Source organism: Zalophus californianus, chromosome 9 (assembly GCF_009762305.2).
Source record: "Zalophus californianus isolate mZalCal1 chromosome 9, mZalCal1.pri.v2, whole genome shotgun sequence".
Taxonomy (NCBI): Eukaryota; Metazoa; Chordata; class Mammalia; order Carnivora; family Otariidae; genus Zalophus; species Zalophus californianus.
Genome location: NC_045603.1, coordinates 129,293,514 through 129,311,375, shown reverse-complemented (window position 1 = coordinate 129,311,375; position 17,862 = coordinate 129,293,514). Strand labels below are relative to the sequence as shown.

Sequence of the window (17,862 nt, the reverse complement as noted above, 5' to 3'; positions counted from 1 at the left end):
TGGAAAGAAACTGGAAACAGTGGTTCTTGTGATTCCTTTCTGAGCTGCATAAGGGCTTTTGTTAATCCTGCTGCACACACATGGGTAAAACCATAAACACGGCCTCACGCCATGTCAACCTTTTCCATCCTAACCAGCTTTAAGCCGATTCTAAAAATGCTTATTCTCCTGGACTCCGTGGGCTACCCTGGAGTAGACCCCCAGGTGAGCTGACCCAGGCACTCAGGGAAACCAGGCAAAGCCAGAACGCCGCAGGGAGAGCAGCACTACCGCTGACATGCCCGAGAAACTGTCTCTGAGGCTGCTTCAGAAAGGCCAAGGATGACCTCTGAAGACACAGGTCTACACATTTAATAAATTTCTAAAACCCAAACCAAATAAAACACAACCATGCCCAATCTAAATTACAACACTTTATTGCAGCATTGGCAAAGGTCAGATTTCTGAAGCTGGTGAAGATCGGGCAGCATTTCCATGTGAAATGTTACAACTTTACAAGTTTTGTTCTTATTTAATTCTACATGCAGAAACTGAAACATGGTAAAAGAAAAAATGCAAAATAGCTAGGAAAAAAAGATGTAATCAAGTTGTAGCATACAGATGTGCTCTTTAACTAAACTTGCTATGCCTATCAGAAAGCAAACGAAAGACAACTATCCTAATAAATTAACAGATTGCCAGAAACAGACTAAGAACCCTCATTTCTATTTGGGGGGGGAACAAAACAAAACAAAACAAAAACAAACGCAAAATAAAAGCTCTACTGTTTCCATACTTTGTTTAGAGACAGAGGCTGTAAACCCATGAAGGTCAACAAAATCTTCTGACCCCGTTCTTGCTGTCCTTCGTCCATTTGCGGTGACATGCTGACTGGCACGCTGTTTGTTTTCAATGATACTTACAATGGGCTCAACTCTCCCTGTTCTTGGGCTGGTGTCAGACTCCCCTAAGCCATGTGAACGCATTCTCTTTGTATAGTAGAAGTCTCCACATTTCTCTTTTACCCTAATGGGCAATTTTGTATTACTGACTCTGATGGATAAAATGGATTTTTTTTTTCTCCCTCATCCCTTGTTCCTCTTGAAACAAATTCCTAAACAAAAGCCTTCCTGGTGGATTATCTGCTATTTGGTTATCTTTCATCATTTTGTTGTCCTGCATGTAAGTTTTTACTAGAAGATTTTACTGCTTGCTCTATACTTTTCTACTGCAGTCCTGGAGCCCCCAATTATATCTTCTTCCAACATGGGATGTTCAATTCAGAGACACTGTAACTCAAATCAAATTTAAAACTCAAGTTCATTTCCCCCATACCATTACCATCACAACCGTTTCTTCTCTGGCTCAGTCATCTCATTGACACTCTTCTTGGTGTAACTGCTCAGTAGTCAAGTTAACCATCTCATTTCTTGACTGCCATTCTCAAGAGAAGATTAACCCTCACGTGATTTCCATTACAAAAGGCCTTTCCGCCTTATCTGGAAGCGTCGGCTTGTTCCGGGTGTTGGCAGAGGCTGCTGTTCCTGCCTCATGGCCCCAGCCTGTCCCAGGTTTAGATTCGCAACGCTCTAGACCGACATGCTGAGATGTGTCCACTGCTCTCATTCAATTGCTGGAGGACTCCACTATCCACAACATCAGATACAGGACCTAATGAAATGACACGTGCTGCTGGATCAACGTCTCCTGGAGGCACAAACAGGGCAACGTTAAAAAGAACTAGTACTGAGGGCAAACTTCTGGCAAGAAAAGGCCCCCTCAACAACCACCAACTGCTGTTTCCTGACGTCTCCCAGGCAAATCGGTGCTTCTTAAAGAGCACACGAACTCCTACTGGACTAAGAAACAACAGGAGCAGAGGGACACTAAAAAGAGCAATCTGATGGTGATCAGACGGGTGGTCCTGGAATCTTGCCCGTAACTACTTTCTAAGGTGCTGAGTGTTTAGGGTTTGTGTAACGGTTGAACAGTGTCCCCCCCCCACCCCAATCTCCATGTTGAAGTCTAATGCCAGGACCTCAGGATGTGACCTCATGTGGAAAGGGTCAGTGCCAATGTAACTGGTTAAGAGGAGGCCGCACTGGAGTAGGACAGGCCCCTAACCCAATCTGTCCTTCAAAGGGGGGGAAATTCGGACGCAGATGCACTCAGAGGGAGAATGCCAGGTGAAGATGCAGGTGCAGGGATCAGCAGTGCTGTGGAAGCCGAGGGAGGGTCCCGGACAGAAGCCCTGCACAGCCGTCAGGAGGAGGCAACCCTGCAAACACCTGCCACCGAGGCAAGCAGTCCTGTGGCCACTGTCACCCAGCGTGTGCTGCTTCCTCTGGCAGCACTAATAGTTCGTTGCTCACAAGAAAAGCTTACGTGAGGAAGAAAATGATTTCTAAGAATAAGATGCAAATATGCAAAAGTGTATGCGGTGCCTGGGTGGCTCAGTCGTTAAGCGTCTGCCTTTGGCTCAGGTCATGATCCCAGGATCCTGGGATCGAGCCCCGCATCGGGCTCCCTGCTCAGCAGGAAGCCTGCTTCTCCCTCTCCCACTCCCCCTGCTTGTGTTCCCTCTCCTCGCTGTGTCTCTCTCTGTCAAAATAAATAAAAATCTTTAAAAAAAAAAAAAAGCACAACTCCTTAAGGTGGGTTAAAAAAAAAAAAGTGTAACACCCTACTCAGAGTGTGATCCGCATTCTAGAAGCTCTGACATCACCTGGGAGATGTTAGAAATGAGCGAGAACTAGTAGTTTTTAATAAGAGTCACGAAGATTAAATTATGTATTTTAGGGGCACCTGGGCAGCTCAGCTGGTTGAGAAACTGACTCTTGATTTCAGCTCAGGTCAGGATCTCAGGACTGTGAGACTGAGCCCTGCATTGGGCTCCATGCTGGATGTGGAGCCCGCTGAGGATTCTCTCTCTCTCTCTGCCCTCCCACCCCCATCCCTGTTCGTGTGCATGCTCTAAAAAAAAAAGTGTGTTTTAAAGTTTAAGGCGCACTGGTTTAATTCATATGGATTTTAGCACAGAAACCATATCAGCACTAACACCTGCCAAAGATGTGAAGTTTCACAGTATTTTCAACACTGGCAGAGTGGAAAACAACCTTTTCTGCGCTGGTTAACTGTTTTACTAGAACACTATTGCCATTTTAAATCATTCTAAGCAAATGCCTATGCTTTGTTAGGGTATCACTGCCCAGTGAGAAGGGCTGCAATTTTAATTTACAGCCTATTTTAAGGATCACTTGTGATTAGAAAAAAAAAAATTTTTTTTTTAAAGATTTTATTTATTTAATTGACAGACAGAGAGACAGACAGAGAGAGAGGGAACACAAGCAGGGGGAGTGGGAGAGGGAGAAGCAGGCTTCCCGCCGAGCAGGGAGCCCGATGCAGGGCTCGATTCCAGGACCCTGGGATCATGACCTGAGCCGAAGGCAGTTGCTTAACCAACTGAGCCACCCAGGCACCCCTAGAAAAATTTTTAAATCATTATAATTAATGCCTAGGAACCTATCAAAATCTGTTTTAATAACCAGTATCCAAATGAATCTCCCCTTATCTGCCATACAACATGGACAATATTAATAACTAATTTTTTAAAATAAACAGTAGCCAAGTTAAGAGTCAAGTTGAAAACGGTTTCTCAGACCTGACTCAAGTTTTCTTCTCCCTCTGTTTAGGAATTCACCTCGCAGCACATTCTCCCTAAGGGATCTGAAGAACCACTGCTCTAGATACGTATCTTTCTACTGTCTGGCCCAGTGATAAAAATAGAAAATAAATAGGGCGCGTGGGTGGCTCAGATGGTTAGGCGACTGCCTTCGGCTCAGGTCATGATCCCGGAGTTCCGGGATCAAGTCCCGCATCGGGCTCCCTGCTCAGCGGGGAGTCTGCTCCTCCCTCTGACCCTACCCCCTCTTGTGCTCTCTCACGCTGTCTCTCAAATAAGTAAAATAAAATCTTTAAAAAAAAAAAAAATTTAAATAAATAAATAAATAAATAAATAGAAAATAAATAAAGAGGTGCCAAACCACCAGGAGACTCCACCCCACCAGTTATGTTCCTTCAAACGACATTTCTTCAATTAAAACTTATGTTTAAAAAAAATAGCAAAGAACATTTGGTGCTCGAATGGGTCAAAAACTTGTGTTTACATGATTTCTTGTTCTTCTCCATGTTCACTCACGACTGTATTACAAGAGCACTGGCTTTGAAAATACCATAATACTTTACAGAGAGCCACTTTTAAGAATGATGGACAAGTCAGCTTTTTTTATTGAGTTATGATTTTAAGAATAGATTTAAAATAGGAAGAGATTGTAGCTCAAGAATTGGACTTTCACAAAATCAGGAAATGAGGAAAGAAGAGTTAAGGAGCAGAGCTTAGAGAAAAAAGTTTATTAAATGACTAAATACAGATTTTTACAAGTTTCTCTGTCCATTCAACAAATATTAACTGAGCATCTACTATGTGCTAGGCACAAGAGCCACAGGGGAGTTATAATAGAAAACAAGGCAAGGCTTCATTTCTGCCCTCAATCTTTAGTCTCATGGGGGATAAAGACAAGATAGTAGGTGATTACACAGGACAAGGTCTGTAGAAATACAGGGAGAAAGGGCAGCATATATGCACCAACCTACGTCAGACTTGAGAATATGAAGGTAAGATCTGAAGGAAGAGCAGGAGATATCCAGAAGAAAGCACAAGAAAGTTCCAAACAGAGAACACAACTAGAAGGACTAAAAGACCAGCTTGGTTGGGCGTAGAGGAAGAGAAAGAGATAAAGCAAATAAGGTAAACAACCGCCCCCCTCCCCCCATCATGTAGGGCCACGGTAACCAAGTTTAGGAGTTTGGACTTTATCCTACAAGCCAGGAGGAGCCACTGAGGGGTTTTAAGCAGAAGAGTTCACCTACTCAGACAGCAGATGTGCATATTAGAAAGAACAATGCAAGTACAACAAAGAGAATGAACTGGAAGGGGTTGATAGTGGAGACTGAGAAGCAGATCAGGGGGCTGCTGGCAACAATCCAATAAGAGGTGATAGTAGCTTGATCTGGGGGTCTCAGCAGCAGAGGTAGAATAAAACAGGCAAGTGTGAGAGGCATTCAGTAGAAGAATCAAAGGATTTGTTAATTAACTAGACATGGAAACTGAGGGAAAGAATAGTCCAAACTTAAACCTCCTTTTCTAGTGTGGACAACTGGCCCAGCAGTGCCTCCACTCAGCTGAGCCAGAGAACAGAGGAGGAGAGAGGCCGGGGGGCAGGGACACACCTTCTAGGTGGTTATTTAGAAGACAAGTGAATGAATATACAGTCAGAAACTAAAACGTGCGACCTGAGCTGGAGCAATGGATGGTAACTTTGCCACAGGAGGGAAGGACACCTCCCATGGAGAGTATACAAGGGTAAGAGAGGAGGGCCTAGGACTGACCCTGAGGGACATGAGCATCTCCAGGCAGAAGCAAGCTCATAACGAAGTCAGGAGACAGGAGGAGGAGTCAAGGAGGGAAGAGGAAAACCTGAAGACAGGACAGCTACGTAAGTCCAGGGAAAAGAGTATGTCAAGAAAAAGAGGGTCCACATGCTGAGTGACACACTGGGAGGCACAGCTGGAGGCGGGGGGGTGGGGTGGGGGCAGCAGACTGCAATCAGCCACACCAGTGAGAGGTGAGGAAGAGCGAGCAAATATAGCCAATCCTTCCAAGTCTGGTTAACTAGGGGCTGGAGGGAGGGAAGGAAAACAAGAAGTTAACGAAAAGAATTCTAAAACACAACTGAATAACTGGTACCAAACTAAGAAAGGCATACCTTTATGTTCATCTGTTACACATCTATTAGCATATATAAGTTTACACATCTGTTTTCCCCTATTTTTTTTCCTATTGCTTAAGAAATGCCTGGTACTTAATAAACTTTCAATGAATTTTTAAAATGGACAGAATTAGCTCTTTCAAATACCTATACTTAGTTTTCCCACTAGACTATAAGCTTGAGCATAAAGACTTGGTCTTTTTGTACTTTTAATTTGCCACAGTGCAGGACTGAACCCATGGTAGGTGTGGAATGAGTGAAAGCTGAGGCGGGCATATCGTACTGCAAGTACCACTTATGTGTCAAATGTCATAGTTACTGATTCTTAAATCCACCCAAATATTTAAAAATTGGGAAAAATTAGGAAAATGCACTATACTTGCATTATGTGACTAAAGAAGGGATGAGGTATTAATAGAAATAATGCAGTTGAGAGATGTGAAGCTGTAATACGGAAAGGTGAAGTTGGTGGAAAACATCAAGATAAAAATATTCTAATAGTTCTGTTTGCCAACCACGAGACAAAAAGAGAAACGGGTATTATCAAAAACACTGATATATATTTAAAGCTCTGTAAAAAAATGTAAAGAGCAGAAAACTAAAATTTTCGTGGCTTGTTAAAACTACCTATGTTCTATGTTTTAGTGACAATAAGAGGTTTTATTAAAGGGCTTTAATGAAGCTTGGATAATTAAAAATAACCTAGTATCTTATGCCTCATTAGATGGATTTGTACATCAGCTCTAGCTTGGATTTCTAAAAACACTACACTCACTAGATGTTAAAAAACAGATCCCTAAACTGTCATGACAAACCAATGTGCTAACCTGTAATCTGATTAGAGTTGTCTGAGCGTACAGGTCAAAGAAAAATGTTATCAGGAACACAAAAACACAGAGTGCGTACAAGACAGAGATTTGCACTTTCCCAGCACTACTGTCTACAGTAATGAACTATTCTGCTCCCCATCCCTAGCACACTTCCTCCCACACCCGACCTGCCTGCCCCTGACAGCAAGGTGACATCTTGGGACTGAGCCTAAAACACCAATACCCTGAAGGAGATCAGTAAGTAAGAGCAGCCAAGGCCAATGTCATCTTTGATTACAACCCAACCACAAGACAGAAAATTGAGTTGATGGTATGGGTCTTTAGATCACATCCCAGAAAACTTTAAATAATTTTCTCCCTTAAAAGAAGATGCATAAGGTCTTATTAGGAATCTTCTATGTGAAATTCCTTATGGAATTGTAACTATTTCACTTTAAGCAACTCAAGTTTAAGCAAAACTGGCATGGATCCCAGCAGGACATTCTATAATTAAAAACAAACAAAATACCTCAAAACAAACTCAGCCTGCAGGCTTAGAAGTCTAGGAAATAGGTTTTCAGTTTTTGTAAACATTACCCAACACTGACCTAAAAAAATTCTAACACAAAAGTGTGTGATTTCTCTCAAACTCATCTATAACTAGTCATCTCTGTGAATGCAAAAGAGAAAATTAAAGAATCCAAAGAAGTCCACTCAGAGAGTGAAAGCCAAGATCAATGTGACTGAAATTAAAAAACAAAAAACTGTAATTATTTTATAAATACGTTTTCTTTTCTCAAATGTCTACAACTCGAAGGCTTTTCTATTTTGCTAAAAATTAGGCCTTTATCATTAAGTATAATCCAGAACTATCTAATTTATTCATACAGACATCATGAAAAACAAGTAGCTGAAGAAGGAAGAAAAGAGACCATCTTACCTCCCACCAGTCTTAAAGATTAGATCCGCATTAGGTGCTCCCTTTGGATGTTGGTAACGAGGCCGCCGCTCCCGATTGGTGTTTGCTGGAGCTGGGCGCTGGGCAAGAGACTGCAGCATTTCTGTAAGCAGGAGCAAAACAGAAAAGGTGGTTAACTGTTGTAAATGCACTCCCCTCGATGAAACAAATAAAACCCTAGGGAGATCAAGTTTATTAGTTCAGTCAAGTAGGTGATTAAAGAAAAATAACAATTACAGAGACTACAATGATTAAGAAGTTCTGAAAGAGTACATCAAGAGAGGAGACATGCTCTTTAAGCATTTAATATCCAATTTCCCCATACTGTCAATCTGGCCACTACATAAGTGTGAAGCAGTAAAGCAGTATGAGAAGCAGTCTAGTCCAATAGCTACAAACACAGGGTCTGGAGCCAGGCAATATTTGTTCAAATCCCAGCTCTGCCACTTACTAGCCATGGGACTTCGGTTCATTTCCCTAAATGTCAAATGGGGATAATAATAAGCACTTATCTCCTGGAATTGTGGTGAGGGTTAAGTGCTTTGTAAAAGTACATAAGTCAGTGTCCAGCCCATAGTAAGCACTTACGCTGAGTGTTAGCTATTATTACTGATTGTTAAAAATGTTGGGTATCTACCAGAAGAGATTCTAGAAGAGAGATTCGAAGGTCGAAAACCAAATATTTATTTATTTAACAATCTCTCAGAAAGCAGTCTGTCAATACAGTGCTGTACAAACAGCCATGTTATGGCTCTAAATCTGGGGGCCACAGAAACGCCAAGAGGCTGGCTTATGAGGTTATGGACTCTATACATAAGGTTCCACTTTGTTGAAGAGTGTTGGGTACATCTGCATGAAACCAGAATCTTAATTTGGGTATACCCTCAAATCTGAAGAGGCATGGGGTCCTTGAGACAGGACTCCCAAATAGACAAATGAGATAATAAATATGTGTTGAATTAATTGCTCACAGATGACTGGCAACATGAGGCAATTAAAACCTGATTATCATCTCAGTTGCAAACACAGCTCTAAATAGTACAGAATTTAACTGAATTACGGAGTTAGCAAAATACGATGAAAATTACATTAGTGTTATTTTGCAAGTTAAGTGAAGATAGAATGGAATATAAAAACAATTTCTTAAGCTAAATATTTACAAAGATGACATGAAAAGGAGGTGAGGGTAAAAACTCTTGAAATTCTGTATTTAAAAAGCCCAAAGAGCATAAAACTTTTCTACTTCTGTCCTATAAAGGATTGTTTACCTTGATAATCTTCTTGCTCTTGCCGTTCATTGATATCTAATGTGAGCTTTTTCATTCTCATCCTCTCTTCTTGTTCTGCCTGTTGCTGGTTCCAGTGATTTGCAGCGAGTTGGGAAGACATGGGTACATTAAGGATCTTAAACTGAGAAAAAATAAGAAAGGAATAACAAATGGCTTGAGAAAATTGAAGAAAAAAGATTTCAAATAAAATGCTAAGTAGAATTAAACAAATTTAGAAAAATAATGTCTTTCCTCTAAGTCAATAAAGACAGCATCATCTAAGAACATAAACAGGTAATAGTCTTAATCTTCTAGAGACAAACCCACTGGGCTGGATAGGAAGTGGAAGACCATCAAGTTCAACCTCAAGAAAAGCAGAAGCTCCTCTTTCCTGCACTCTGTTTGGAAGCACTCATCTAGCAACAGGGTATCAGTGTCCACCATGAAGACCTTATAACTGTCAAGAAGACTTTTATATAGCAAGCTGTAACCTTCATCCTTCTCATTTCTATCCCTTTCTGGCCTGCTGGACCATCTAGATCAAATCTACTTCATCTTTAGTACTGACACACCTTCTTACTTCTAGAGATAGAATGCAAGGTTGGAACAGAGGAAGAGTTAAGCAACTGCCCTACAAGATCTATTTCTCTGTTATGGGAGAGAGTCCTTACCTATGAAATGTTTTGTTTTTAGCAGGATGTCCCTGGTTAGGATTGTGCAAGGTACACAAACCTAGATAGAGTCTATGAGTTTAAGGGCTCCCTGGAAATCGTTGAGTAACCTACATAACTACGTGAACACAAAATGGAAATTCTCTCTGCTGTGTATAATGTGCACCCCTCAGCTAAGAGACCTCCTCTAATACTCTGGGTCAAGGGCATGCCTGATAAGGAAAGAAAGGACACAGAGACATGTGCTCAGGATCCCAGACCTCTCTGGTTGATCTATGCCATTCTGAATGCTTGCATCCTTGAAATTATTAGTAAAGCTTAACACTATGTAAGTCTCTAATTCATCTGAATCTGATTTGACAATCTCATTCTTCATATTATCTCAGATGTCCTCTCTTTTGGTATTCGCTTTTATATGATGCACGTTAGTCAGTCAATATTCCTCTTAAAATGTAATACCCAGAACACTAAATGCACCAGCTCAGATACACTAAGGTGAAAAATACTAAGTGTGGGTGTGAAACATCTACAAGCCCAACTAACTCCATTTTTAACACAGTAGATAACCAAATATCTCCTATATCAAAATAAAAATATGTTTAGGGTAGTCCATTTGGCTACCGGCCTAACAGACTTCACCAACCTCACCATTCTCCCCAGTGAGGTTAGTTTGATTTAATGTGCTCCTAGTAGTCAAGGACAGACTCCTTGCAACCACCCCTTTCTATTTTGAGTTTAAAACCATCTTTTAAAGAAAAAACCACATACACATACAATCAAGAAACCCTCACTGCAATCAAGATAATGAACATGTCTATTACCTCCAAACGCTCCTCTGTCCCTCTGTAACCCATCTTTTCCTCTACCCCACCCCCAGGCAACTGCTAACTTGATTTGTCACTACTGATCAGTCTGAACTTTCTAAAATTTTATATAAGTTGAATCATACAACACGTATTTTATTTTGTCCAGCTTAATTCCCACAGTGATTCTGAGATGCATCCATGTTACTGTATGCATGAAGAGTTTGTACCTTTTTATCATAGAGCAGTATTTTTGTATGAATGTACTGTAATTTGCTTATCTGCTCACTTGTTGATAGCACTTGGGGTTTCTATTTTAGATTATTACAAATACATTTACAAACGTCTGTGTGGACATAGGTCTCCATTTCTCTTAAATGCAAAATGCTAGTAATGAAAAGCTGGGAATAGCTGGTGTATTTTTTTATTCTTTTTAATTTTTTTAATGATTTTATTTTTTTAAAGTAAGCTCTATACCCAAAGTGGGGCTTGAACTCATGACCCCGAAATCAAGAGTCACATGCTTTACCAAGTGAGACAGCCAGGCACCCTGTGGTGTGTTTTACTTTTCAAGAAAACTACAAAAATATTTTCCAAAGTATTTGCACCATTTTACATTCCACTAGCCGTGTACAAGAGTTCTGGTTCCTCCACACCCTTGCCAACACTTGGGATGGCCAATCTTTTTAATTTTAGCCATTCTAGTGAGTACATAGTGTTATTTTCACTTTGGTTTTAATTTTCATTTTCCTCATCACTAAAATCATCTGTTTTAAAATTCAATCTAGAATTATGCTAGAAGTTGATATAAGTTTATCAGATTGTATAGTTTTCAGAATGTACTTCTCCCTTGCTCTTTGAACAAGGAAATTACTTGCCTACTATGAATCTTTTGACTACTGCCTCATTCTGAAAGACTTTTTCTAAGTTTAACGACAACTGCTTTATAATTACATATAGAAGTTATTTCAGTCTTTGAGGATATAATTTGTTTTTAACTAAAGACTGGGACTCAATTAAAGTAGATAAATTATCCCTTTCGACAGTATCTAATTTTACCCAATCTTCAACTTAACCTTCCAGGTTGAAAGCTTCCTTGTTGATAAAAGCAAAAGTGAATAGCTGGTTTTTGTTTTGTTTTGTTTTCCAAAAATCTCTCCACAAGCAGTGGGATTACCCTTCCTTGTTCTTATGACCCTGAACATAGCCTTTTAAAAAGTACTTCCTCTTGTCAACTATACTTCAATTAAAAGAAAAAGCAGTTCCACATCCTCCTCACATCTCCTTTAAAAACTGCTAGTTATAGACTGTTTATTTCTAAATTTTACTATATATGATCTGATGACGGTCCATTTCCCCTTCATCCACAATTACAAATTCTGTGCACCTACATCTCTAAATCTAGGTGCTATAAACTATTGGTAGAGAAAAGCTGAATTAAAATGGACACTGAAGGGGCACCTGGGTGGCTCAGTTGGTTAACCGTCTGCCTTTGGCTCAGGTCAAGATCCCAGGGTCCTGGGATCGAGTCCCACATCGGGCTCCCTGCTCAGCGAGTAGTCTGCTCGTCTCTCTCCCCTGCTCGTGTTCTCTCTCTCACTTGCTCTCTCTCTCTCAAATAAATAAAACCTTAAAAAATAAAGTAAACAAAAACAAAAACAAAAAAAACCCAAAAACAAAACAACAACCCAGACACTGCAAACAGAGGTGGGCCAAATTATGACAACAGAGACAGAGATGTCAAATTCTAGAAAGACCACAACAATGAGAACAATTTCCAGAATGATGACTTGAAGCAATTTTCCAATCTTCCCTTAACAGAACAACTGTGAAATCTCGTTAGCAGATATATCAGAGCTACAAATACTCTAAATAAAATTTAGTCTGCCAGTATAAATCAATAAAGACAGAGCTATATAAATTAATACATTAGTTTTAAAGATATAATTACACATAAAAGAACAATGTCTGAAATATAGTAGGAATTCAGTATGTTTTAGCTGTTACTGTTATTACCACCATTTCTTTCTTATTTGTATTGTTAGTAAGAAATATGGGCAATGTTGAGTACTGTCTTCAGTGAAATACAAAATACCTACTAGGTTTCAAGAATCACAGCTAAATTTTAAGTCACTCTCTGTTCTAGTATCAAATAAGATGCCTTATTTGAGATGGTAAGGGTAAGAGAGGTCAAGATCTGATTTCTCAAGGTAAATTACAGACTCCAATATTACACCGCTCTTACTTATTCAGCTAGCTGCTTTTCCTCAATAGCTTTACAAACTGGTTCTAAACATGTATAAATATATGCAAACGCATAAAGAGTGACCTACTACTGTTTCACAAAATACTCAAGGCAAAGCAGCCCAATAAGAAAGGCAGACAATTTCCTGATCCCCATAAAATCACAAGTTGCAATTCTAAGATGCTTCTCTGTTACCACATTAACACACTCAGAGAAAACAGGGTGACCATTTTTTCCCTTACTGGGTTTCTGATAAAAACATTTGAACTGTCCTTCATAATTCAACACTGAAAAGACTAATAATGACGGTACTTACCACACTAATGAAACAGTATAAAACATTATTTCATAATGATTTGATCAAAAATGTGAAAAATACAGGTTTCTATTCATTTATAAGACTGACGTGAGACAAGTTTTACAAAAGAAAATGTTCTCAAGGGCTTAAAAGGGATATGAAAGAGGGTGCCTGGGTGGCTCAGTCAGTTAAGCATCTGCCTCTGGCTCAGGCTGGGATCCCAGGGTCCTGGGATCGAGTCCAGCATCGAGCTCCCTGCTCAGCGGGGAGCCTGCTGCTCCCTCTCCCTCTGCCCCCCGGCTCATGCTCTCTCTCTATCTCAAATAAATAAAATCTTTTTTAAAAAAAGGATATAAAAGAGACAGTAATAAATACAGAGAGCACAAGAGACCAATTTCCTGATGCCACCCTCACCAAGTGCCTTTATGTAAAGCTACCAAAACATTTTTAAAAAAGAGTTACTACTTTATAGCAAATTAGATGACAAAAAGATTGAAGTCACTCAAACTAGATTTTCTGGAATACAATAATTGCAATAAAGGTGATTTAGGTATTTTAGGTATTTTAAAGCTATTTCATAACTGTAGTTGAAATTGAAATACACACACACACACACACACACACACACACACACACACACACAATCCCAAGTATCAATTGCTCCAGTCAAAAGACATATAAAACAAATGATGACTCCTTATAATTAACTGCAAAAAAATGGGTTGTTTACGAGTATTAAGCTATAATAAATACACTGTACGTTTAGAGAAATCAAAAAAGCTCTTTAGAACGTTATATAACGGTTCTATTGAAACTTGTTTTAATGATCAAAACATTTTATTTCAATTCATTATTCTAACTCATAAATATTTAAATCTAGAAAAATAAATTATGACTAGCATTACACTCTTTTCTTTTCAACTACTCATTTCATTGGTACAAACTTTTATTTTCCTAATGACTACAGAAGAAAGTTATTTCTGAGCACAAATCTGGTGCACAAAAAGATCATTCACTTAAGAACTAAAGATTCCTATAAGGCAAAACATTTCACATTTCTAGAAAAACCGTTGCACCAGAAGGGCCAACACCCAAAAGTTAAATAAAGAAATAAAAATCAGAACAAAATAACCTTCTTTTTCAGACCAAAAGTACCAGTGATGTTTCTTCAAATAATGTTCTTAAAATTGAACATTCTCCAAAATTCCAAATAAAGTTTGAGTTGAAAATTTACTTAATAACCAAGTACTCTGAGCTCTCGTTTCATGCTTGCTAATATATTTTTAGTAAAGTTCAATAAAAATGTTTCCTCAAAAATTAAAATTTCACATTTTAAGAAATAAGGATTTCCACTCCTCATTTTGTATAAAGTTATACAGTATATAATCTATCTACTTTAAACCAAAAATACTCCTTCTAAAAAATAAACACTTAAGTTTTACCTTGATCGATACAACTTAGAATTTAGGACTGCTAAAATGAATTTATTTTTCAAAGTTCAGAAGTTTCTTAGGGTAGGCTATGGTTTAATTTATGCCTGCATGCCCTAAAAAGGTCAAATGGGGTATATGAATTGACAAAGTTAAAATGAATTTTCACATGTGCCTCACAAAAGAGAGGGACAAATGAAGAAAATGGATTATTTAAATTTTGTGCAATTTGATCTTCACAGAAAGATATTCCTAAGCCCCCTTTTAGATAAGAAAAATGGTTTGGGGCACCTGGGTGGCTCAGTCAGTTAAGCGTCTGACATCAGCTCAGGTCATGATCTCAGGGTCCTGAGATTGAGCCCCATGTGGTGGGGCTCCCCACTCGGTGGGGAGTCTGCTTGTCCCTCTGTCCACCCCCCACTCCACTCATACTTTCTCTCAAATAAATAAATGAAATCTTAAAAAAAAAAAAAAGATAAGAAAAAAGTATGCCAGTAATACAAATGTTCAGTAGCTGCACTGGAATGGGAACTAGTGCATATCTAACTGAAGTCGCCAAGTACTGCCCTTCACAATAAAAAAAAAACAAAACAAAACTCTCTCTTGTGCCCAGAAAATCTGGTATGAGGTGTGGGAGGAGCTAAAAGCTTTTAAAGAAAACAGAGAATGAAGCAGACCTAATATGTAATGACTGAACTAGAACAGTGAGACTCAGACAACGAAGTAGTCCCTAGGAAAGAAAAGCAAAAACTCTGGGCTTTGAGAATCCTGGGAACTGGGATGAACTAACACTTTCAGGTGCTCTGAGGAGAGCAGTTTTGCAAAGATCTTGATTCAACACCAAGTTTAGGGTCTTGATTAAAAAAAAACTCTTATTTTTCTAGGGACTGAGTGGAGGACGGGGGAGCGGGGGGATTTCCAGAGCTCAAACCTGGCCTGAGGGTGGGCAAAGGGAGAGCTCCCCTAAATGCACAATAACCCCAGAGGCCGGGATGGAGGGAAGGCCGGGACTGGAAAGGAATGATGAAGGCAGTGCTTGAAAGACACAGCAGTACCCTGAGCCTGAGCCAAAGTTAACTGCTGACATACAACATGATGTGACGCCTTCCCCGGCCCCCCTTCCCAGGATTCTAATTGGTGCATGGTTTTTGTATCTGGAGATTTCCTTGCAGTACAGCAAAATAATGGTATCCTGGACAACCCTGAGCCTCCAAGTATTTGGGGGTCATCTCTTGGCGGCTGTCCTGGTGGGGAGGGAGCACTCTATCCCCTCCATCACAGGTGACATCCCATTAGACGTCCTGCACACCATGCCCTTCAGCCCAGCAGGCTCCCGACCTCTCTCCTTGCTGCCTCTATCTTGCTGCATTTCCCCCAACCCAACCTTATGTATTTCCCCACTGTCTGCCTCCCAGCACTGGAATGAAAACTCGCCCCCCTCTCATCTCACCCTCCCTCCCCAGCGGAGGGACTCTGGTGACTGCTGTACATTTTGCACCTGGGACAGTGCCTGCCTAGTGCATAGAGAGTGAACAACAAATTACCTGGGACATGACTATACGAATGAATACAGAAGCGAGGCATTAGACTTGTCTATAATAAGAGGTGGTAGCTACCATATTTCACAGAATCTAACGTTCCCCTAATTTTAAGAGCTCCATTATTTTACACACCACTAAAACAGAAAATAATGCTGCCAATTATCACGAGAGCCCATCAATGCTAGGAGGCATCTTGATTTCAGAAATGTTAAAATTTGGGAGAACTTTTATAGAATTGGTAATGGGTGATATATCCTAGAGTTGTGTCTGAGAGCTGGGCTTTTTTTTCTTCACAGCACATTGCACTCTCTGCACATACATTCGTTTATTAACCTTGGCAGGATGTGAACTCACGAGGGCAGGGACTTTATCTTATATATCACCATAGCCTCAGTACTTGGTATTTGGCACGTAGTAGATGCTCAATAATCAATAAATATTTGATGTATGAATGTATGAATCAGTTTATGAATCCCTGAAGTAACACCTTAGCAGTCAGGGAAATGATTTTGAGGGCTCTCTATGAGATAAGGGAAAGAAGGGGGAAGCAGTATAAGGAGAATGGAGAAGGATTAGAAGTCAGAAAACAATGATTTTTCAAGAGAAATCTTAACTGAAAATTTTCTAGAGCTGTATCTGTCAACATCCTCCTTTCCTTTCCCACCCTGAGCTTACTTATGAAACCTTCCTCCTGAAAGTCAAGGTATTTATATATTCTTTTTTTTTAATATTTTATTTTAAGATTTTATTTATTTATTTGACAGAGAGAGAATGAGAGAGAGAGAGCATGAGAGGGAGGAGGGTCAGAGGGAGAAGCAGGCTCCCTGCTGAGCAGGGAGCCCGATGCGGGACTCGATCCAGGGACTCCAGGATCATGACCTGAGCCGAAGGCAGTCGCTTAACCAACTGAGCCACCCAGGCGCCCCGGTATTTATATATTCTAACAAATATTTATGAATTTATAATTTAAATGTCCTTTCCTTTAAAAAATATCCATTCAACAGCAGTCAGATGTGTCTTCCATACATATAATAAATAAAATTATTTCTACCGCTGAATACTTTAAATGTTTCCAATTCTTTCCCCTCATAGGCAAAAGATAACTTAGAACCTACAAAACAGTTATAACTAACAATCAATTGTGAATACACAGAGGACAATTTCTTACCTGCTGTTTATTGCCTTTTCTTGTTAACATGACAAACGGCATTGTGTCTGCAGACTCTGCTTCTCCCTCCCCACCACCGAGTGGAGGCCCTTTCCTCAGCTGGCTTTTGAGATGCAAGGGAATAGCAACATCAAGCTGGTGCACTTTGACAGATTCGCCACTTCGTTGCTTAAAGACAGAAATGAAAAAATATAAGTATTCCAAAGTACACATGGATATATGTAAATAAAAATTTCGAACAATTCATTCAGTGCCAAAGTTCCTAAAACACACCAATCACTGGAGCCAAAGTAATCTCTCTGAAAGGTCACTGAAAACAGAGTTGCCCCTCCCCTACCCCCAGCTCTTACATATATGGCTTGGCAGACCTCTGTGACTGGCTCCTGTTTATCACTGCAGCCTCCCCTGAGCCCAAACACACAATGCTGTAAGTTCTCCTAACCTCACCTGCTCCGGAAATGCATACCCACACCACACGTCTTCCTTCACAATTACCATGTGTCACGAGTGCCTCCTTCCCTGTGAGAATCCTCCACCAGACTGGTGGGGTTCAGCACTGGACACCCTTTCCCTGGTGTGCTCTAGCAGTGTTGTGCAGCCCACAGGTGCTCAGTTAATGTTTAAGAATGAATGAAATCTATTAATGTTCAGATTAGCTTTATGTTTGTTAATACCCAAGTTTTTAACGTTGACACTGTACTTATCAATTATTTAAACAAACCTTCACTTAAGACTTACTGTGCATTAGGCTTTGAGGTACTCATCCTAAAAACACAGTCTCTACCCTCAGAGAGCTCACAACTTGTTAAGAGAGAGAAATCAATTAATTACAATTCATCCAAGTTACATATAACCTGTGTTGGG

General features: G+C 39.9%; 1 protein-coding gene across 3 annotated transcripts in view; it reads right to left on the bottom strand.

The window, feature by feature from the left end:
• Positions 1 to 398: 398 nt before the first annotated feature.
• The window catches only part of UPF2 (UPF2 regulator of nonsense mediated mRNA decay), a 107,874-nt gene continuing 90,410 nt past the window's right edge, over positions 399 to 17,862 (bottom strand). For 2 of the 3 annotated variants that reach the window (XM_027593391.1, XM_027593393.2), the window contains exons 19-22: positions 16,999 to 17,166; positions 8,843 to 8,984; positions 7,557 to 7,677; positions 399 to 1,686 (exon numbers count right to left, since the gene is read on the bottom strand). In XM_027593391.1, the coding sequence (XP_027449192.1) occupies positions 1,677 to 1,686; positions 7,557 to 7,677; positions 8,843 to 8,984; positions 16,999 to 17,166 (441 nt within the window). In that variant the 3' untranslated portion in view covers positions 399 to 1,676. Of the gene's footprint in view, positions 1,687 to 7,552; positions 7,678 to 8,842; positions 8,985 to 16,998; positions 17,167 to 17,862 lie in introns of those variants that run through there. The other variant, XM_027593394.1, reaches the window with a different exon arrangement.